This window comes from Athene cunicularia (assembly GCF_003259725.1).
Source record: "Athene cunicularia isolate RWA chromosome 4 unlocalized genomic scaffold, athCun1 chr4_part2, whole genome shotgun sequence".
Classification (NCBI taxonomy): Eukaryota; Metazoa; Chordata; class Aves; order Strigiformes; family Strigidae; genus Athene; species Athene cunicularia.
Window position 1 is genome coordinate 8,190,916 of NW_020799099.1, and position 23,061 is coordinate 8,213,976.

Sequence of the window (23,061 nt, forward strand, 5' to 3'; positions counted from 1 at the left end):
TCTTCTCAGATGTAAGCAACACTTCAGGCATTTACCTCTGTCATAAATTTCCAGACTGCTTTACTGGCATGGGGTGAGGAAAGAGTTAAGCTAAGAGAAAGCCCCAGATGCTAAAATTAACATCCATACCTCCACCCCCCTCAGCCCACAGCTTTGAAATTTCTAATCACAACTTGCAGTTAGACAATTTCTTCTAGCAGTGCAAACTGCGTTTTCATCATTTGAAATCACAGATGGCTGGCTGGACCTCGGAGGAATTCAGTCTCCTTCCTCTCTTCCTTCTGCTTTGCCTTCCTCCCCCGCCCAGAAAAGTCTGTTTTCAGGTCATCTGTAAGATTGTATTATTGCTTGCTAAAGCTGAAGCAGATTTGGCTGCTGGTCGCTGAAAATACTTACAAGGTCTGCAGAAATGTGTGTGGTGATTAAGCTCTATTGGAATTACCCAACTTGTCCAGAATACCTATGGATTTGTGTGCAAAATAAAGTAGTTTTTAGGCTGTCTCTAGTCCTAGAAATCTTGTTAATTGTTTATGAAAATTATCTATATTTAAAAAAAAAACAAACCCCACACCAGAAAAACAACTCACAATCATAACAGAAGAGGTTTTTATTACTGCCGTGAATGATTTCAGTGGTCCTATTTACAGTGCAGTTGTATTGGCACAGCTGAACTGCAACTGGAGGCAGAGGAAAATTGGGAACTGTTATGAGCTTGTTCTGCCAGTGGATAATACGTTCCTGTAACTACATTTTTTGTCTGCAAGAGGGATGTTTTGTTGTCGGTGCAAGTGATTACGAAGCCTAAAAAAAAAAAAAAATAGTAAAAAATTGATTATTGTGCACCCTACACAAATGCACACACACACACACATCCCTCCCCCCAAACCAAAAAGTGTTTCTAGCTAGTTAGATGTCTGCCCCAATTACTGCAGACACAAAACTGTTTTGGAAAACTGTAGCCTCCAGCACTCAGCAGCCTAAAACTTCTCTAGGGAAACTGAAAGTCCCTCTTTAAGTAAAGTTAGCTATGAACTTGAATCAAAAAGAGAAGTCTTTATGAGATGAGTTAAATTTTATGGACCAAGTCAGGGTATTTTTAATGGGTAAGCATGTGATTTTTTAATGCCTCTCACAAGTGAAAACATCACACCAAAGTTTTGACTCCCTAATTTCAGAGCAAGATTCAACCTGCAGCTTGTGACCTCACTCACAGGAGATGTCAAAACAAAGACAATGTGTTGACTTGGCTCACTTCTCCTTTACTAACTTTTCAACTGTTCTTTAAAGGATTTCAGTGCAGCCAGTTGAATTTCCAGTGGAGATTAAGAAACTTGAGGAACTGTTTGACAAGTGGTTTAAGAACTCCCCAAGTGACCACAAAAAATCCCACCACCACCCTGGAACTAATGTTTAATTTTAAATCAGGGAAACAGAAGCAGAAAGCTAGGGTTAGTTTATGGTGACTGTCACAGCTTCAGCAGTTCCTCCAGCTGTGTCTTTCGGGCTCAGTATCTTTACTGCTGATGGGAGCCTTGACGTTGCTTTTCTGTGATGCACAGGTTTTGTCATCTTGATCTGAGCAGAGAGAAGAGAGTCCGGTCCCTCCTCGATCTTCACCTGACTTCCATGCACTGGATTTCGGTTAGCTGTGCTGCCCATCCTGGTTCTCATCCTCTTTCTGCAATGGCTCCCTTCACAAAACGTGAAGCACTGCATACATGTAGATGCTGGCTTTTTTTTTTTTTTTTTTTTTTAAATGGCGTGCATTTATCTGATTAAGAGCTATGTAAATTTAGATGCAAACTCATTTCAGCCCTCAGGGTGCTTGGCAAGTTGCCTGGTGTGCTCTCGGTGCTGGAAAAGTCTGTGCACCACTGTTGCTCCAAGGGAAACTTTCAAGCGTGTCATTCCTCTTCTTTTTTTCCTTATAAAGGTTATTGTGCCTCAGCCCTCATTAAATTACCTCCCTAGTTTAGAAAAGAAAGGTTATTTTTCCCTCTCTCTTCCTCTTGGCAACTCAAGAAGAGTTGCCATCACTGCTCACTAAAAATGTCCCTTGCAGGGCCATTGGTATTTAAGGGTACTCCAGGGATGCTCCTGAGCTCTCTGCTGGGGTCACTGACCAGTTGAGGCAGTACAGGGACAACCTAAAAAGGGATCAGGGAAACTTAAAATATCTTTTCTGGGCCCAGAGATCTGTGAAACCCATTTGTGGTGTAAATGGGGTGGGAATGTTTGGCAGTCACCACAGGGAAAAAAAGGTGCCTGAGGATGCTCACTTTGGCCTGATATTTTTCATGTGTTTTCTCCAGTAATTTGAGGGGTGGCTAATTACTCTCTTTCCTGCAAAACCAAGAAAGGACCATTAATATTTCATATTAGGAGACATCATCAGGCTAAATATAGCTACTGCTTATTTCTGACAAGCGTGCAGCGAGGAGCTCGCTGTCTACCAGCTCTTGGTGCTCAGCACTGGTTCCCCCGGCTTTGGCCTCTCCACTGGCTTGGCCAAGCTTTGGGTCTGGTCCTAACCTCACCGTTTTTCACCATGTATATATTTCACCTTGTGCAATGCCAAGTGCTCGTGCACACCTTTAGTTGCCATCTTCTCCAGGTGTGGACTGAGGGACCATAGCTGATACCGTGTTGGATGTTACCCAGTTAGAATTACCTGGTACATAGCAACTGACAATCCGCAAGCTCAGTTAAAACAAACAAACAAAAAAAATCACCCATCCTTTCCTCTGCACAGGCCTGGAGAAACGCCTTTTCTGGGGCTCTTGAGTTGCAGGGTGGGAAGGCTACACTCCGATGTGGGGTCCACCAGCTCAAGCCCTGTCTGTCACCCCGCATACCGGAGGGGACAAAAGATTTCACCTGCGTCTGCAATTTTGGCTGCTTTCTTCTATCAGTGTGGGGGTGCAGCCCTCATCGCTGCTGTCCTCATTTCCCAGGGCTTTACACTTCCTTTGGAAGCACTGATGGCTCTGGAAATAGTGGGTGATCCGGCCTTGGGGAACCAGCCCAGCCCACACGGAAACCTGTAGTGCCTGATGGGAGGATAATGAGATGCTAATGAAGCCCCCGAAGGAATGAGCTGAGGGGGGAGGCTGTAAACGTGCATCCTTCTTTCCCCTTCAGCTTTACAGGCAGCCCCATTTACGGTGGTAGGAGTGTCATCAGGATCACCCCGGGGGTTAAAAAAGAAATGCAAAAATGAGGAAATGCGCATCAATAAGCCGTGGTTCAAGCCACGGTTCTGTTTAGAGGAACATAGTTTCATCTCTTCCCAAGCAGAGTCTCCCTCTTGTCAAGTGAGGAACCATTAATAGGGATTTTTCAGCCCACAGCGATACTCAGTTAGCCATTTGGGGGCTGATGGGAAGTGATTTTGAGTCTGTTCAGCAATCTGTACGTGGCCCCAGTCACCTTGGGTCATTACAGTGACAGGCTGGAAACCTTGTTTAGGGGTATGCCAAGCCAGTACAGCCTCTCTTTTCTTCATGGAGAAGCATTTGTTTTATAAAAATCTAATATAAAAGGGGTTTCTGTTCAGCACTGAGAGGCTTGACGTTTATTTGCCACTTAAAACCTGCTTGGCTGTAAGTGGGACTTGAGTGTGGTTTTATGCCTCGTGCAGGTTCTGTGCGATTTGCGTCCATTAAAAACTCCTGTAAATTGATAAAGAAAAATATTTCTTCTACAGTTTCCCTTAATTCTGTGAAAGCATTCTGAATCTTCATTTTGTTCAGAGCTGCTGCTATTTATAATAAACTGTTTTTATTGTGAATTTTGTTTATCTTCTCTGATTCAGCATGTTGCCTTATTTCCTGTAAATACAGCATAAACTGTTGTGTTAACAAACTGGTCCTTATAAAATAGCCTGGTTAGCATTTGGCCAGTATCCACCTGTTGCAGATTTCACAAGAGCTCACAGAAGGAACTGAAAGTTGTAAATAACTTTCCCATGGATTTACCCTTCAGGGTTGAATTGTTTTGCCTAAGTGATTTAATACTGTCAAGAAATTTGTGGCCAGAGTAATGGTAGGCAGTAGCAGAATAATTAGAATTACCTTTTCAATCATATAATCTTCTACATTTGAAAGCATGTGGTGGAATCTGTTGTATTTAAAATAAATTTTAGAATCTTGTCTCTGCTTTGTTTTTAATTTCATATTTACAAGTTTCTTGACACATTGTTACCGCTGAGTAAGGCTGCACTAGGGCCAGAATCCCCTTTTTTCTGTTGTGTAGCGAAGTGTTTTTCTTTAAATTGTGTGATTTTTATCATCACTTCTGCCAGTGGAAGCAGGTGTTTCTGAATACAGTAGGCCTTGCAGAAATTTTCTGTCACTTACGTGGCCTGTAGTCAATTCATGCTTTGCAAAGGCTGTCACTGGGTTTGCCACATTTTTCCTCCTTTGAAACACATTTCCTAAATCTCTAAAATTAGAGATGTGCCCTCAAGTTTTGTGGGTCTAACGTATTTTCAGAGTGAGTAGACCTGAGAGGAACCTTCCTGAACTCCCTGCTACATTTGCATTGCACATGTAACAGGTCACAGCTTCTGTGAGAAGCTACAAACCATACTGTGCAGAGAAGGAAAACATTGATCTTTTTGTCAGGCTTCAGCTTGTAAATCATTTAAATTCTCAAACAAGTGTTCCTCTGTTTTGCACAGAACTTCCTGTTGCTGCTGAGAGTACTGGGCTAAGGCTGGCACAAACCAGACTCCGAGGTTGGGATTTTTGAAAAACATTTGAATGTCAGTCACAGGTAGAAAGGTTTTAACTTCAGCAAGCTTTGGGCCAGGATGACCAACTTACTGAAACCCCCTTTATATTTGCCATATTGTTCCTCCCTCTTCTCAAGTATTTTTCCTAAAACACCCCTATGTTCTAGTGCTGCTGAAGAGCGAGAGGTCTTACCTGATTGCCTGCCTAACAGAGAGGCAGAAAACCTCCAAGCGGCAGGACTCTCCAGCCCACATAGGTGTTGGAGACCTGTGGACGATTTTGGCCCAGCTTCATCTGAATCTGAGCCGACTGGTTTGGGTTTCCTCACGTAGGTTTGCCAAGTACCCGATCACTGTCTGTTACAGATGAGCCTGTTCTTTCTTGCAGCTTTAGTCAACTTTGTGCTTTCTTTTGCTCAGTTTACTAGATAGGGATGGCTCAGTGTTTCACCAGGCTGTCTTTGGTTTCGCAGGTAGCTGTATCCAGCTGGGTGGCAGGTGGATCCAAGGGTTACCATGAAGTTTTCAGGACCCCTGGAGAGCCAGAGGTTGTCTCTCCTTCTGGAGACGGCAATCTCTAGGGAAGCTCAAATGTGGAAAGCACATGTGCCGAAAATTCAGCCCAATCAGGTAATGTCTCTTCTTCACATAATTCATCTTAGTAAAGGCATGAGAGTATCCTCTGGTATATTTTGATGTGAACAACTGAAGTTGTTGCATGAGAAGTTACTTTCTGCTTGAGACCTTGGAAATTAGCCTCTGAAATAAATGGTTAGTTTTTTATTTGAGGGACATACCTGCAGTCAGGGCTACAGAACACACTGTACAGCATACACCGTTAGAACTTTGCTGTTGCTTGTGAAAGCACGTATGTATATTGTCTTAATTAAAGTAATTTTACAAATTGTGTGGATAATTAGTGCACATTTCTAGTGGGCACCAACTCTGCAACAGTTCTTAAAAGCAGCTTCATTTTCTTGGACTGAGTTCACTAATAACAGCATTGAAATGCTGATTACTTTCCACTCTCACATGAACTGTCACCGCTAGCTTAGCTCAGGCCTCCCCCTGAAACAGCATATTCACAGCGAAAGCCTGATTTTGCCACCTTTTCCCATGCTGAGCCAGATTCTTCCCTGGTTCTGCAGGGTAGGCTGTAGCTGTATCAGCTGAAGCCAGATGAGGATGTGCCATGGTCAGGCACTATCTACTTCAGGAAGAACCCCACCGACTGCAGTAGGACTATTTATGGAGCAGGGTGCAAGCTCGTGTCAGGGGAAGCAGAGCCAGGCGCTGGCTTGTTCCTGTGAGGAATGTTCTCATAGGACTGGAGGAAAATTCAGGGTGGAAGGGACCCCATGGGATCTGTAGTCTAACCTCCTGCTCAAGTTTTGCAGCAGGGCCAGCTGGGAGGTTGGACCAGCTCACTCACAGCCTTACCCAGCCTGAATTGCTTTTGTGCTCCTTGCAGAGGAGGTGCCTGTCTAGCACGAACACTCAGAAATGCCTGTGAACTCCACCCAGTTTTGTTTAAAATGTGAGGACAGTTGTAGAGTTTCTGGTACTTTGTCTCTAGGTTGGACAGAAATAACCACACTAATGGGCTTAGATTCAGTTCACATGAAATGTTCACACAAGTACGTCAGCTGTTGTCAAAGCTAATCAGTGTGGTGTTTGTTTCTTCTCTCTAGTGAACAAGAAACTGCTGTTGCTGTGGGGTTAAACCACAACAAGGAACAAATATGTTTTTAAGGGGCATAGTGTTAGTTTTGTTAATCCACATTTAAGTTTCCAAATAAGTGACCTGGTTATCAGAGGTGTTGAGTATATTGTAGCCATGGCGTTCTTTGGGCATGTTCAATTTAAGACCCTGGTTTATGGTAAACCAGCCTGTTATTCCATGCTGGCAGTATTCCTGTGTTTAGTGATTATAATGTAGGGAGATGGGATTACAGTATAACAAGATAGGTTGGGGACTCAAGAGAGCATAACCAAACCAGATTCTTGCGTGAAGATTTCACAGGAACAAGGCACTTGCTTTTTTGCCTTGGTGAAGTCAATTTTGGTGGCTCAGAAACCACCATCTGCATTAGACAGTCTTCCTCGCAATCCCTGCCTTTGAAGGTGAGGTTCACCTCCTGTGCCACCTTCGAGTTGTGGCTGCAGCAGAAGGACTAACTTCAGCCCTGTCTGTGGAGAAGAGCAGTTGTCCTGCTGCCAGGGACCTTGAGGGGGTCTTAATGTCACTGGGGTTGAGGTTTGCAGTACCTTGCAAAGCGTTGTCCTCAGTGGTAAATACTCAGGGAAGTTAATGGGGCTTTTGGCAGTCTGCCGAATATGAAACTGGGGAGGCAGCTCTGTTGCCTGCTGTGGAAAGTCAGAGTAGGATTGAGTATGGAGACAGCCTGATGGCTAAAGCCAGCGTAAAGTTTGTGCTCAATAGCAGTCTCAGGTCTGGCCTGGATGAATACCAGGCTTGTTCTTTTAGTGTGCAATTATGTTATGATGATGAAGGATCTCTTCTCCTTGGCTCCTCCCCTGTGCTTTGACAGTGTCGCTGAGGTCCAGGCTTAGGGGTGTTTTCTGGCCCTCTCCGCTTGTCCCCTAGGATTTCTACTCTGGAATTTCCACCCCCAAAACTGTTGTCTTTGTAACCTTTTTATTTTCTTATGTGTCCGTTCAGAATGCCATACTATTAAATGTTTTCTAGCAGTAAATAATCATTAAATTGGATTGAAATCTCTGTGCGCGTATGTGTAAAATGTACGAAGGTCAGATTTAAAAGAGAACATAAACACAGCTGTCTGCTTGCTCTGGGGAAATCCTGACTTGCAATGCCATGGTGCAGCTGAAAACCCTGTATCTGTAGTCACGTATTTCTCTCTGTTCCTACAGTTTGTGACGCCCAACTTTTCAAACTATCACGTACCTCCACTTCTGCAGTGTTCATTTTGGCAATGTTACAGTCACGGAGGTTCAGTGTGAATTACCCTGTTTTCTGTAATATCTGGAAGACGGTCATATTTCCTAACATCTACTGCCTTCTGAAAACAGCTGCAGTAGCCTAAAACCTCACTTGTATGAAATTGTTGTTTATTTCCCATGACAGTCAGGAAATCTGCATCCTTCAGTGTATCAGACCTGGCACCTCAAAACCTGTGTAACTTTCCATTCCTTGCTACAAACAAAGGTAGACTGACTACAAAAAGGGTTTTAATGAAGTCTTCTGATTTGCAAATGAGAAAATGTGAGTGCATCTACAAAAATCTAATGATCAGATTAGAGATAGACCGTAACTATTTTTCAGGAGTAAACTTTCAGTTTTGGGTCTTTAGGAGACATTTTTGATTCTAGTGTTTAAAACCGGAACAAATTTAGTTTCTAAATATGTGTCAGAGTTGAGATCTTTGAAAGGAAGAAAGAAACTTGTAATTGCTACATTTTTAGTACAGGATGCAGAATCTGTCGGGGACTTTGGTCCTGATAATGTATATGATTTTTCTGTTTTGTTTTTACTTTTTGTCTGAAAACTCCCATTTCCTACTGACATAGTTCTTTTAGCTTCCCTCTTTTAAATGTAGGCCATTGGCTCTGGGTATTTGGAACATCTCAAAGCCAGATCTCACAAGGGCTTTTCAGCCTGAAAAAAATAGGTGGGCTGAGTCTGGAACCATCCTAGTGCTTTTGAGTGTATTTGGTCGTTTTATTATTTTATTTTTTCTCTTTATTTCCTTCCCCCCCCCACCCCCCTTTGGGTTATACAATATGCAGATGACATTCAGAAGTTTTCATGTGATTAACGCTTGGGAAATCAGGCAGTAAAGACTGGTCAGAGGTTGATTTTTGCACGTTACCAAGTAACTCTGCAGAACCAGAGGTGTGTAAGCCAAGATACATTTTTATAGAAACAGAGTATCACTTCTGTCATTTCTCCTTCCTTGCCTGTTCTGGCCCTTTCTTTCTGTTTTCTCATTTGTTCTCTGAAGAATCTCTTGAAGAATCAGGAGACCTCAGTTGGTTTCCAGTTTTTCCACTGTCTCACCACATGACCTTGGGTCAATCTTTTAACCTTCTGGTGCCTGTTTTATCCTGCGGGAAAATCGGAGACCGACTTACCAGTTTTGTAAAATACTGAGGTTAATGCATCCAGCTCTTCTGGTGTGCTGAGCAGTAATCTCTCTGCCCAGTGTTTGTGTACGTTACAGTGCAGATGGCAGAGGCTGTGCTGCTTGAGCTCTTTGCTGCACCACCAAACAAACCATAGGCAAAACGCCACTTCTGAAAGGTATCAGGAAAGCACCTCTAATTCCCAACTGCTACAAGTGAGAAGCAACCCAGTGGGTGTCAGCTGGGGGTCGCTCTGGCATAAAACAAGCCATCCTGAGACCCAGGGAAGGACCGATTTGGCTGTGATGTCGACAGCTGCTCTTTTCAGAAGGCTCCCAGTCCTGATAGAGGTCACCTGCTTGCTCCCCAAGGAACCCACACCAGGACTGGGCAGACACAAATAGGGGAAAGAGCAAAACATCTCTGCCTGGGACAGCAGACATTAAAGAAAAAAAAATTACCAGGTAAGGTGTTTTTCCTAGATTAGGCAGCAATAAAATTGAGTCATGTTTGAGTTCACAGATAATATTTTTTTTAGACTGCATTTTCCAAAAGCCTCAAGGTATTGTTAGAGGTGATTTGTACTGTGCTCGCACTCTGGAGCCTGAGTCACTGCCTCAGGCCCTCCTAGCTCAGGCAGCGGGCGTGCAGTGGGCCCCGCGGCAGGGTTGCCAGGTTGGGGACGGTAACAAGGCAATTCAGCTGTAGGTCAGTGGGAAGCACAACAGCAGCTTTGTGTGCTTCTCACAATCACTGAGGCCTCACAGGCAGCTTTCTGGCAAAATGCCTAAGAAATGGCGTTTGGGGCACTGATTCGAGAATTGGACAAGTAAGATATTAACCATTGCAGATGCTGGAGGCCTCTGCTCTGTGTGTTTTGTATGGGGCACTGTGTTCCCTTGGGCAAGATTACTGACCTCTGCGGTTGCTCACTTGAGAGTGGTAAAATAACGGACACAGTGAGCATGGTGCTGCCGTTATTTGGTACAGTCACCTGCGGTCCCAGTGTGTTGACTGGCCTTGTGTCATGTTATTTAAAATACCTGTCAGGAATCCTTCACAGAAGCTTCCTGTTTGCTGAGAGCAGGTTCATCGATAAGAGCAAGTGACAGACAAGATATTTCTTGATAAGGAATCAAGCAATCAGTGGCAGGAAGCAGGTCAATGTGATGTACCCCTGCTTTATGCAAGGACGAGAGAGAAGGTGACATCTCTCCACTTCCCCATTTGTGTCCCAAACACATTCCATTAGCTCTGTAGTTCCTGCAAGGTGGCTTATTTGTGTTCATGCTGAAACAAACCTGGTGGGTTTACACAAACTGTTGTGTGCTGAAAAGGTAGGAATTAGCATCACGTCTTCTGCTTGGAAAAGAAGTTACAGGTCTGCTGCTCACAGGTGGATTTGGAATAGCTTCAATAGGTTTGCACATCCGGTGGGCCCGTTGTGTTCCTTGAGTATCCCATTTCAAGCTGATATTGGCAGGGCTTCTCATGGGCACCATCCTGTCTGTTGCTCCTGTTGGCCTCCTGAGGGACAGGGGTGTTTGTGTGATCCACAGGTGGAAGACAGGAAAAGAGCTGTGGAAACCTCTTCTGTTACTTTATGGAGGTGCCAAGTAGGACTAAGCAGGATGGAGAAGGAGGAGAGGAGGAGTGGCTGAGCTTGCACTGTGCAGGAGCTTTTACATGTCACTGTCGGTCCCAGGCACAAGCTAGATGAAGAGATAGCTGTGAGCAAATGGCTGTGTGTGTGTGTGCAGGGCAGTTAGTAAAAGTTACTCTGAGGCAGAGCAGGAGCAGCACTGTGCCCCTTCCCGCTCAGTAAAACTCTGTTGCACCCTTTTGTGAGGGTCCTGCCTGTCTGTGTTCCTTGGGTGTTTCCTGTGTAACAAACCAGTTCTGAAATCCCTCATGCTTCATGCAGCTGCCTGCTGGCTTCCTGCTGTGGGCGAGCCAAGTGGCACCTCCTGCCAGTGTCTGCACGGGTGCCAGTCCAGAGAAAAGCTCTTGGGCACCTGTGTGGGCTCGGTCTGTGATGGCTGGTGTGGGAGGGGGGCAGGTAACATGGGTTCCCCCTCAGCATCAGGGAGTCAGGCTGCGGCTCAGTCAGGCGCCTGGGCCCAGTGACAACACACAGCTGCTAACCCTTGGTGTGGGACAGGCAACCAGATTGGTAGGTCAGGGCTTGCTCTGATCTGGCCTCCCCTGGAAAAAAATAGAGGGGGGAAAAGCTCCAGCCAGAGGAGGTAGAGGATGGTTGTTAGGTCTGTCTCAGAGCAACCTCCTGCTGCTGTGTGAAAACAGAATCTGCCGTTGCTGGGCTTGGGTTAGTTTTCTCTAGTTAAAGCTGTCATACTAGGCTAGTGCGCTCTTCTACCCCAGGGGTTAAGTTCTGCAAGGATAGATTTGTGGCAACAAAACAAAAGAGCTGGCCACAACGGACACAGTGAGTGGCAGAAGGCTATGGGAAACCTCCACACCAATGGGGAACTTCTGCTTTCCAGCCCACAGGGACTTTTTTTTACTTTCAGCCGCTGTAGTGTCTCATTTTTGCTTTTAATTTTATGTAACTAAGGACTAGCAACCTTGCTGCTTAATTAATTTTACTGTGCTGCATTTCTCACTTGTGTTACTAAGATGATATAGGTACACCTTCAAAGGAGAGGATACATTTGTGTGGGAAGCTCTTTGCCCTGCTTAGCAGCAGGGTTCGTTGGTGCAGTGAGACCCGTTCTCATTCCTGCTGCCTGTCTCTTAAAATGAGCCATAACAAAGTTTCTTAGTGTTGATGGAAGGAGGTTTAAATTCACCTGGTCTTTCCGTGTGAGGGAATTCTCCCCTTGCCCTTGTGTTCCTTTATTTGCAGTTAGAGGGTGGAGTAGACAAACCTTTTGTAGGACTGATGTTATTGCAGAGAAGGGCTGGAGATCCACCTCCTTTCCTTTGCTTCCCCAGCTAGTTCTTCAGAAGCCAGACTGCACTGTGAAGCCTTGCTTCTGTTTCTGCATATACTTCGACCTCACTTTGCAGTTGTCCCTTTCTATATAGGAGCATGGTTCTCTGAGTGGGGGCTGACTTTTGTTTGATCTAATAACTTGCTTAGATACACTGTTGCGTTTCAGTGGTTTAGATTAAAGACCGTTTTCTTTTTCACATGGAAAGGGTCTGAGTGTGCTGTTGATGTCTTTATGTTACGCCCTGGCCATTTAAACCTAACTCCTGAGGCTGAAATGTTGTCTTTTGGCCTCAGACTGCCCATGAAGGGTGAGAAGCTGTAAGGACAGATCTTGGGAGGGCTGAAGACCAAGAGGCAGCATGGAAAGACAATCTTACCTTTCCCACCCATGCTGTTTTTAGGAGAAGGCCTAACCTTTTGTTTCAGCAGGCACAGGGAGAACAGCACTGAGCCAGGACAGACACCGCCAGGAGCCATTGAAGCTGAGGCCCATTTCTGCTCGGATCTAGCATGAACGGGATTTGCCAGGAACGGAAGGGGATGGGGAAAATCCCCCCATGCCACTGGGGCCCGGACCTGCCTCCCCAGAGAGGAGCACAACAGATGCTGTTTTTACTCCCTCCTCCAGAGCAGCCGTGGCCTGCAGTGGGGATCGCAGGGGAGACAAAGGCTGCTGCCCCACTGATGCAGCCCTGATGAGGCAGCTCCCCCCTTGCTGGCCAAGGGCCCACGCCTCTTCCTGCTGGCTTCACCATAAAGCTGCTGTGGCAGGACCAGGGCGGTGACCTGAATCAGAGGCAGGTTTTTAAAGTAAAGTTTATTTTGTCTGGTGGAGTGGTTTCAGGTTGGCTTTTAGCAGGTACACACAGAGCTTACCTGCTGGATTCACGCAGATACTGCACTTCCAAAATAATCCCTTAAGCTTTTTGAAACCTTTTAAGTCCATACTATCCTCCAAGCCTGGCTGTGCTTACAAGCCCTTCTGTACAGCTTTGTCTCCTTCCATCTAAAAACAGGCGCAGTAAAGCAATAAGGAACTTCACCTTAACTATCCTCCCTTTTCTGCCTGTTTCAGGTTCAGCCATGCAGGTCTGGCTTTGCTACAGAAATATGCTCTATAAGGACAGCCAGTGTTTCACATAGTGGAAGTCTTTTCTCCCCAGATACATTCTAGATCCCTATCCTGCTGTCCAAAAGATGCTTTTAGTGGAGCATTTAATAAAACTTGTTACTGCTGTGTGGTGCATTCATTATAGTCTCAGTACACATTGAACTAGCATTTCTGGAAAGAGTGCAATGTGTTGCAGGCAGCAAGTGTCCTGCCTCTTGTGGGGCTCAGATTTCACCCTTATTGTGATAGCCATTTTAGAAAGAATTGTTATTTCTTGGAATTGAGAAAACTGATTTTTTTCTTCTCTCCCGAAAAATGGTTAGTGCTTTTTAAAAAGCCACACTTTTTAAAGAGTCAAGTGGCATCCAGAGGTGCCAGCTGAGACTAGAGGCCTGCCTGGATCAGACACAGTCCTGCTTGATGCTGTGTTGCACCTTCAGGAGAGGAAAGGGGGCAGGATTTTTTCTCCTCGGGGGATCCCGCACCTGCTAGAGCACTGAAGGCACATATTGCAGGCAGAGGTAATATAGCTTTATTAGCCAAGCTAGTACAGCTGGAAGAAATGGCTGGGTCTTTAGAGTAGATCCTTGCTCCAGCAGCACTTGTGACTACTGTACTTTTTCTAAGAGAAAGGCATGGCCACAGTTTGGCGGGACATGTATCTGTGTGCCCCCTGCTAGCAGAGCCCAGAATTCAGCCCCAGGGCTCCAGCCCTGCCACCTTCCCCACCCCTCCTGTCCCACTTGGCAGGGAAAGTGGAGCTCAGCACCAGTGAGGAAGTTAAGCACAGAGTAAAGATGACATGCTGGAAGTAACACCGAAAGGTGTGAAGCTGCTGTCCTGGTGGTGTCTCTGCTGTAATTACAGTTCTGCCTACAACACCCTGCTTTCAGATATGTTCACAACTCCAAGGCAGGACAGGCAGTAGATCTGTAACAAAGCACATTACTGTCTCTGTAAGGCAAGTGGTAGGTACTTGGGTGATAGATGTAGCCTGAAGTATTTATTTTTGCATCGATGTTGGGTATTTTTATTCTCTAAAATTCTGCTACTTCCCCACCCCCCCCCCAGTTATTGAGGGGGGACAGCCAAACCCAGCCCAGGAGTGCTGTTTGTTTGTGCAAGCCCTTAGCTTTCTTTTCCATGGCAAGTGGTCAGCCAGCATTTCATTTGGTTTCTTTCTCTTAAACCACCTCAGCAGTAGCCAAAAGAGCACAAGGACCATGAGCATAGCAGAAAAAAGCAGTTTGGTTTCACTTCTCAGTTCTGGATACATCCTTGCTAATCACCCGAATAATCCCCGTTGAAGTGAGACCAGACATTTACCTGGTTGAGTTGAAAGGCTCTAGAAAAGCTGTAAGTACTTTTGAAGAATGTCAGAGAGAAAGATTTTAGATCTGTGACTGATCTGTATGTGTAATTGAAATTCAGATGGACAGTGGTGACTCGGGCAAAAAAGTTTTTTAAAAAAACCCTAAACCTAAACTTTTTTTTGTGAAATGGTACCTGTTTTACTACAGTTCAGAGTTAACTATTGCTAAAAGGTCTTCTGTAAGCTGTTTGGAATTTTCTTTTTTAAATGCTAAAAAATATCCCCATAATTTGAAGGAAAAATAAACCTTTCCTCTCAAAACATCTACTCAGTCCCTCCCCTCTTCTGTTTGTTAGGAGCTGTGTACCCATCTGGCTCCAAGAGCATGTCTTTTTTTTTTTTTCAAGCTGGACATTTCTCTGTATCTACATGGTTCTAAGGAGGTTAAAGAAAACCCCCCAAACAATCTTAAAGCTAAGATGGAGCATACCCTTTCAGTATTGAAGAAACTGCAAGACATCCTTCCTCTTTTCTCCACTGTGCAGTGAAATTTGAGTGGTGTTTCAGGTTGCTATAAGGAAAGATGTCTTTTCCAAGGCAGATTTTTTGGGATGGGGTAAGTAACTGCAAGAACAAAGCAATGATTCAGGCTGGCTCAGGGCCCCCCTCTCCAAAGGAGGCTTTGTTTCCATGCTGAGTAACTCCTGCAGAGGTAAAATGGTCTTTTCTGACTTGCTCAGCCTGTGTGTAAGAATAGTTTGTTTTTCTCTCCAACAGGATGTAGCCATTTCTCCAAAGCAGAGGGATGAGGTCATTCAGTGGCTGGCCAAGCTCAAATACCAGTTCCACCTTTATCCAGAAACGCTCGCCCTGGCCATCAGCCTTTTGGACAGGTTTTTAGCTGCAGTAAAGGTAAATATTTGCAGATACATAAACTGAAATAATTTGTACTCAGCTCTTTCTGTGTACAGTCCTAGTGGTGCGGCTGTACGGAAATGCTTACTTCCCCCCTTGGCTCTCGCCTCTTCCTTCTTACATGTGGTTAGGATGGCACCTGCACTACTCCAGGAGCTTAACTTGGGGGTGGGGAACTGGCAGCACACATTACCACCCAGAGTTTTCAGAGGTAGATTTTTTTCTGTAGTCATTTTTCACCCAGTGAAAGTAGCCATTGCTTTAACAACAACCTGCAGTTGTCAGGGAACTGACCCCATGCTTATACCTGCCAAGAATATTTTCCCTCTTTCCTCTGTTCTGCCTATTTCCTTCATGTAATGCAGCTCATTATTTTAATGGTATATTAACTGAAAACAAGCGCCCTTCAACTACGTGCTTGTTCTTAACCTGGTTTGAACATTGAATTTTCCTCAGCAGAGTGCTTATTCCTTTAAGCAAACAGAAAAAGAGGCTGCACAGAGGTTATGCTTCAAATAAAGAGAGAACAGTCTCTACCTTAACCTAAATTGTCTCACAAAGCCAAAGGAAATGCCTACTAGCCCATAGTTAGAAACCTAGACCTACTGCCCTCTGATAAAGTGAGGGAAAGTCCTTGCTGACCTCTTAATTTCTCTGGTGTTTTAACTGCATTTAATCTCATTTGTACCACCTAGAACCACTGGGAGCACCTCCTAGCAGTGATCTAGCTGCAGGTAACATAAATGTTTGAGGACAGGTTTGAGCCTGGCAAGTGTCCTAGTGCAGGGAAATGTAAAAAAAAAAAAAAGGGGGGGGGGGTTGGGGAAGAGAGAGCCAGAGGAGATTGCTTTCTGGGGGAGTAGTTCACTATGAACCTGCTCTGTAGGTAGTCTGACAGAGAGCTTAAGTCAGACAGACGTTGAGGGGAGGGGGAAGAAAGCAAGTGTGGGGACAGGCTGAAGCAACAGCCTGTCCACTCCTGTTGCACTGAACACAACGAAGAACATATACACCCATTTGGTTTTAAGGCTGTTATGCCTTAAGAACTGTTTAAAACAGACAAGTTAAAAATCAGCATTTGGACAGCCTGAAACCGGGATCTGCTGCTCTTCTGTCCCTGCAAGTCTGCCACGGAAGGAAGTTAGTGCTGTGCTTGAGCCTGTTTAGGACTGAAAAAACTGTGGGTCAGCCTGAAATCTCTAGCCTTGAGTTGTGAAGTAAGGCTTTGGGTCACCTAATCTCTGACCATATTTGCTCAGTTGCATTCTGTGCTCAGCAAATCTGCAGTTTTATCTGCACGTGCATCTAATCTCATCACCAGCACTGTTAGGTAAGCAGTATCGCTTGGGAGATTTAAGCAGAAGAATGGATTCTCAGCCTGCACACATATATTTCAATGTGACTTAGTTTTGTAGAATGCAAGTGACATCATCCGTTACCTTGCTCTTTAAATATTAATAAAGTATGGATAATGTTTTAATTACAAGCCATGGAAGTTGTTTTTTTTAAGGAGATCTTAAAGTAGTTGATTTACTGAAATGGGAAATACATTTAAAGATCTCAACAGCTAATGCCCTCGAGTACAGTTTTTCTTTCCGTAATTAGCAGCAGACAAGGAGTCTGCAAAGAAAATATGAGAACATGAGTCAGGAGTCCACAGCGTGCTGCAGGCAGCAAGCAGCAATGTGGAAAGGTGTTTTGTCTGGGTGAGCATTGTTCAAACAGCTCAGGGCTTTGTGCTTCCCTCCTCCAGTCACCCTCTCTCATAAAGCCATCATTCCTCTGGTGCAGCTTAACTCCTGTTTTTTTTACCAGGTGCTACCGTGTGGGATTTTATTAAGACAACTTGTCCCTTCCCTTCACTGTGAACACGCTGTGAAGTTGCTCGGACTGGCTGCCCCCACAGCTGTTACCCCGGCTGCTGCGGATGCCCAGCCAGCAGCGTGGCACGTGACTTGGGGCACAGCGCTTGTTAACCCTCAACAGAGCCAGTCTTGGGCAGCACTTGCCCGTGGGCAAGGAGCTAGCAAGGCCGGGAGAAGCTCCTGTAAGACGGATGGGGGACTGCATTTTAACATGCTTTGGCAGTTGTTCCCTCCAGGTCAGTCTTTAGAGGGGAGGCACTTGGGAAGAAGAGAGGAGACACAATTATTATTGAAAATAACAGAGTAAGCATCCCTGATGGTAGGAACCTGCTCTAGACACCTGTTCCCTGAACACAAGGTGTCCTCCTCGGCTGTACGTTATTTTGTGCTAACTTTACAGTTTTCTTTGAACCTGCCCACACGGTCAAGCACAAGTGCCAGTCTTGCCCTAAGGGAGTTTGTTCTCTTTGCTTTCAATGACCTCTGGATGCCCAAGCAGACATGTGCATGCACACCCCTGCCCCCAAGTGTGGATTATCTACACATTTAAGTTGAAGTTTAAATGGCACTAGAAAGTTAGAGCTCTAGGCAGAGCATGGCCCTTTTTAAGTAACTGAGGCTGAATGTAGGTAAAGATTTTCTGTTTGGACACAATCCTGTGTTCTTCTCTGGTTGCTTTTTGGAAAGAGCGTTCCAGATTTTGTGACAGCTCATTGCATGAGCATAATGTGCAGCATCTCACCCTTCAACCACCCTGCAGCTCTGTTGCATCTGCTAATGTTTACCTAGCGAGAATAAATCATGGCAGCAGTTCAGGTTGTAAGTAGATTTTCACATTTGGTGCAGGATTTTCACTTACCTTTCCTTTCAGCATCTCCTAACGTGGACAGAAGTTGGAGGTGGGGGCACAGCGCAGCAGCTGCACGCTCACTGGGCTGTGACAAGGTCTAGAAAGGCGCCTCTGCGTTTCCCCCAGCCACTATGGCGCAGGTGGACACATCCTGCGGTTTTTATGCTGACATTGGAAACACAGTCCTTTGTCAGTCACATTGAGAGAGATGGCTGCTAAGTAAAAACTCCAGCAGATGCACCATGTTCAGAGCACATGCCTAGACAGTCCATCACAGGGACTGTCCAGATACCGACAGCCCGTGCAGCCTCCTTCCCTCCTCACCCCCCACAACAAAGGCCCACAAAGGGAGTTTTTGATGCACAGGAAAATTCACCCTTTTCCCTCCCAGTTTCTCTTACCTTGCCTAAAACAAAACTGTAGAAGGGACCAGCTCTCCTTGGATAATCCCTGGGCCACAGTTTTGAGAACTGCAGTGTGAAATTATGGGTGGTGATTTTTATAGGTGTTTTATACCTGCCTAGGCAAGGACAGCATTTTAAAATTCTCTTCTTTTCCTTCCTGTTCTGTGTCTGACCCCAAGCAGCACTAACAGCAGAGCTCTGCTGAAGCAGGTGGAGTGGCAGTGGGTTTTTGCCAGGTGACAACCCGGCCCTTCTGATCTTCTCCTTCCTATTCCTACTGCACTGCCTAAAAATAAGCTCCTCCCACTCCAGCGCTGCACATCGGTGGGTGCCAGTTATAATGATGGGGCTGGCAGATCACTGTTCTACCTTATGTCATGGAGGCTGCATTATTGCTAGTCATGGCTTGCCACTGCCGTGGCGTAGCAGAGGTCAGCCCACTGATCCAGACTGCGTTGCGTGGGCAGCTCATACCCTGGGGCTCAGGGTGTCCAACCAGAAAAATTACACATAATCCTTTCTATGACATTCACACAAAGATGTCTCTGCTCTTCTCTACCCTAGGCCCGTCCAAAATACTTGAACTGTATTGCAATCAGCTGCTTCTTCCTCGCTGCAAAGACCATTGAGGAAGATGAGGTAATTTTCTTGCTCTTACTACCTTAGCGTTGTCTCAGTATACACTCTTCCAGTCCTGCCTTTGCTTGCACATGGTGGCTGATGCTTGCCAGGACAGGAATGAAGTTTTTGTGTGATTTCTATAATGATTGGTTTTCTTCCTTTTTTTGCCTTGGCTTTTGCAGAGGATTCCAGTACTGAAGGTGTTGGCTCGGGATAGCTTTTGTGGTTGTTCTCCAGCTGAAATTCGCAGAATGGAGAAGATTATCCTGGATAAACTGAACTGGGATCTTCACATGGCAACGCCACTGGATTTCCTCCATATTGTAAGGAGCTGTTTACATTCTTCTGGTGTCTTGTCAGTATAAATAACCTATCAAGAGGTACCTAGACAAAAACTCAACCTGTAGGGGAGCGAAGACCTCAGGATATGTTTGTAATTCCTCTGTAAAAGCAGTCTCTGAAAGAAAACATTGCCAGAAAATTTCAGAGGAAACTTGCGACACTTCGGGTGCAATTTCCAAGATCTGGGCCTGCCGTCTGACCATCTGGCCTGTTTTGAGGCATGTTAAGCCACATGCTAAGATTCATGGCTCCTGAAAACCTTGTCCGAGTCTTAATTGCTCATGGTTTTGCTCAAAGCTAAGTACCAGGCAGCACAAAACCAGTAAGTAGAACCAAGGAGAAAGTACTTGCTGCAGAAAGGCATGGCCAGAGAACCAGATTCAGATAAGACCAAGGGGGGAAGCAAAGCATCCCGAGGTTCTCTGTTGAATTTCATCCCTTCTGCTTGCTCAGGGAGTTTTTGTCTAGGACCCTTGAGCTGTCAGACCTGTTGAGAGGAGGGTGGAAGGGGACAGCTTTTTGTAAGCCCTGAGAAGCCTGGTCCCCCGGCAGATGAGGTAGATGGTGGCAGGTCCCACCAGAAAGGCTGTACCAGGCTGTTTTGGTGGGTTCAATGCTTTGGTTTTTTTTGACGGTGTGGAAATTGCCTCAAAGGTTAAGATGGAGGATCCTTGTGTGTCAAAGATGTGTCACATGCCATCCTTGAGGTCTGACCTGGCTTCGCCTGCGGGTGACACCAGCTGCCTCATGTGCTTGTTTCCACCCCCCCCACCCCCAGTTCCACGCAGTTGCAGTGTCCAACAGGCCTCAGCTACTGACCATCCTGCCCAAGCTGAGTCCCTCGCAGCACGTGGCGGCGCTCACCAAGCAGCTGCTGCACTGCATGGCCTGTTACCAGCTGCTGCAGTTCAAGGGCTCCATGCTGGCGCTGGCCATCGTCAGCCTGGAGCTGGAGAAGCTGCTCCCCGACTGGCTGGCTCTCATCATCGAGCTGCTCCAGAAGGCCCAGGTGAGGGGGTGCTGGCACCGCACACCACGGTGGGGAGGGACCTGGGGGCCACATGAGGCTGCATCCTGCTCCGTGCTCCACGCTGGCCAGGGCTTTCAGGTCCCCAGCGGCTGGTCCCTGCCTGCAGTTAGGCTTTTGGGAGGACAGCTGTGTTTCAGCCTGAGACGGGTGGGTGGGACAGCTCTGCCAAGTCTTGATCTTGACTGCGGCCAGCAGGTGACAAAGTGGGGATCTGCAGGCCCTGATGTGTACAGGCTCTCTCTGCACCAGGGAGAAAAATAACACACTGGGAAGAAAATCTTAGCCGCTCAGCCATCCCTTCTAAGCATACGGGTTGGTCTGACAAACTCTCAAGCTGCTAAAAATACGCAGTGAAACCTTTTAATATCTGAAAGGTTTTTGCCCCCACTATTCCTGTGAAGTGTAAGAAGGGGCAGGAGTCCGTATCATAAAAGCCATTGTGCTGGGGGTCTTTTTCTTATCACTTCCTCCCTCCTGCATCCAGCATGCCACTTGTGAGGTGCGCAGGTGGCTGGTGTGTTCAGCACGCTGGCTCTGCCCTAGCCGACAGCCTCTCCTCGCCGTGGCAGCGATGCCACAATGCCGGTACCTTTGCTTGTCTTCCCCCTGCAGATGGATAGCTCGCAGCTGATCCACTGCCGGGAGCTCGTGGCACATCACCTTTCCACTCTGCAGCCTTCTCTGCTGCCCAATTCTGTATATGTCTACAGTCCCCTCCAGCACACCCTGGTGACCTGTAACAGAGGAGCATTCAAATGCCAGCCCTCCTCTGTCCCAGGGCCGGGTTTCTCCAAGGACAACGGCAGGCCAGAAGTGCCCGTCACAGCTACAGCTGCGCTCTACCAGCGTCTGCCAGCTCCCAGCGGTTGCAAGCAAGCCTCTGCCAAGCGTAAAGTGGAAGAGATGGAAGTGGATGACTTCTATGATGGGATCAAGCGTCTCTACAATGAAGACATCGCTCCAGAGGTAGTGGCTCTTGAAAACATGGGCTCTGTGTGTGGCGCTGATGTCTCGAGGCAGGAGGGCAACGTTTCCCCTTGTCCACCTCTACAGCCAGTGTCTGTCATGTAGCTGCGAGCGCGCACCACCCGCTCCACCACAGCTACTCCAGAAACCACGCAGAACCTGGCATCCTCTGTCCGCAGCAGGGGGAGAAGGGGCCATACCTTGTCAGGCTGAACTGAAGGGAGCCAAAAAACAGAAAAAAAAAAAAAATCCCAACCCTTTTTTGAATTTTTTTCTTGTGCGGCTAATTATAGTTCCACTATTTAAGCACTTAAAAACACAAAAAAGTATAAAAATCTAAAAAAAGACCCAAAAACCAAACAAAAAAAGTAGCAAAAAATTGTTTCTTCCTAGTGTTGTCAGTTCCACTGTTTTTCTGCTCCTGTGTATTGTAACCCATTCTCCATGTCCAAGAGCTCACATCAGTTGTGCAGAGCTGTTCCAGGTTTCCCAGCCAACTAACACTTCTGATCCGATTTCCATCTGCTCCTTGCTCTCTCTGCTTGCTCCTCTTTTAATTCTCAGCAAGTCTTGTGCATGATGTTCTGTACTACCTGACCTTCACGAACCTTTCTTTTTCATTTTGAAAGAAAAAGGCCTTTTTTGTTTTGTTAGCACTTTGGTGTTTAAATGTGATAATATTTAAAAACTGGATTTAAACAAAAGGTTAGTCAGGGAAAAAAACCAAAACAAAACAATGCTTGCAAGCTGCTCCACACTTCAGTGTGAACGTATTCTAGAAGAACACTAGGGCAGCCAGCCACTGTGCTCTGTACCTTACACAGAGGCTTCACCAAGTTAAAACAGTTTGCGTTTTCAAACACAGAAAGCAGTTAATGGATCTTGTATCACTTGAACAAAACTGGTATTTTTTTCTTGTTTGCACCAAGAAATGTTGCACTCTGTCTGGATTTCACCAACGCTTGACTCTCGACGTCAAGTCGAAACCTTAAATTCTGCAGAGTCTGTTTTTTCCCATATGTTTATCAGCTTAGCCTGTGACCAGTGCTCCGTGAGGTGCTGGGGCAGCTACGTATGCTTGAGGTTTGAAAGGTGTGTAATTAGCAGCCACAAAACCAAAAGAAAAGACCCTAACCCTAAAGTTTTGTGTTCATGTAACTTCTAACCAAGAGTAAAACCTTTAAAAACTTGTCTCTTCAATGTTACACCTCTGTTTCTCAGAATGACCTGTCCCAATTGTAAGCTCTCTCCACAGCCCTGAGGAAGGTATCATATTTGGAGCCATTGTACTGATGAAAGCCTTCTGGTAGCAATAAAGAAAGTTGTCCTGGATTCTGAGTCTTGTTCTGTGCTTTTCACCTGAGTCCAGGATCAGTTTTTACCTGGTGGCTGCATGAGAGCTGCTCTGTGCCAGAGATGTGAGAAAGTTGCTTTTGGGGTGCTGGGCAGCCAGAGTGCCAGGGCAGTTGCACAACAAACTTGTTGCCTTTGCAACAAGTCCAGCTTTATCCCTGGCTCTGATGCCCCTCAGTCCCTCCCCTGTCCTCAGGCTGTTGGAGTAACCATCTCCTCCTCCGTATCCTGAGCGCCCCGCCAGAGAGCCAAGTTCCCCACGCCCAGGCCGGCTGTAGATCCCTGCTTGCCTGACATCCACTGCAGATCACATCTGATAACGAGAAGGTTGGTACACACGTCATTTCTGCTCTTTTTGTAAGCTCAGATTACCAAATGAATTCTGTCATCTCGCCTCCTTCCTGGCTGGCTTTGGTATCATGCGCTTCAGGAGGAGCCAGCCCCTCCTACCTTGTGTGTTCTGAGGTGCCACCCTTTTTGTTGTGCATGCTCCA

The 23,061-nt window shown here is 46.1% G+C and overlaps 1 protein-coding gene across 1 annotated transcript; it reads left to right on the forward strand.

The window, feature by feature from the left end:
• The first annotated feature begins 5,206 nt into the window (after positions 1–5,206).
• On the forward strand, positions 5,207–22,546 carry CCNI (cyclin I). Its single transcript, XM_026847584.1, has 6 exons — positions 5,207–5,365; positions 14,999–15,133; positions 18,820–18,894; positions 19,059–19,199; positions 19,997–20,227; positions 20,861–22,546. The coding sequence occupies exons 1-6, from the start codon at positions 5,252–5,254 to the stop codon at positions 21,317–21,319; spliced, it is 1,155 nt and encodes a 384-aa protein (XP_026703385.1). The 5' UTR covers positions 5,207–5,251; the 3' UTR covers positions 21,320–22,546.
• Positions 22,547–23,061: the final 515 nt, after the last annotated feature.

What these genes read in the sequence shown, in the direction of transcription:
- CCNI (XM_026847584.1), top strand. Translation starts at nt 5,252, where the DNA reads ATGAAGTTTTCAGGACCCCTGGAGAGCCAGAGGTTGTCTCTCCTTCTG. An exon ending in GGTTTTTAGCTGCAGTAAAG is followed by an intron (nt 15,134 to 18,819) that starts GTAAATATTTGC and finishes TCTCTACCCTAG; the next exon opens with GCCCGTCCAAAATACTTGAA. An exon ending in AGACCATTGAGGAAGATGAG is followed by an intron (nt 18,895 to 19,058) that starts GTAATTTTCTTG and finishes TGGCTTTTGCAG; the next exon opens with AGGATTCCAGTACTGAAGGT.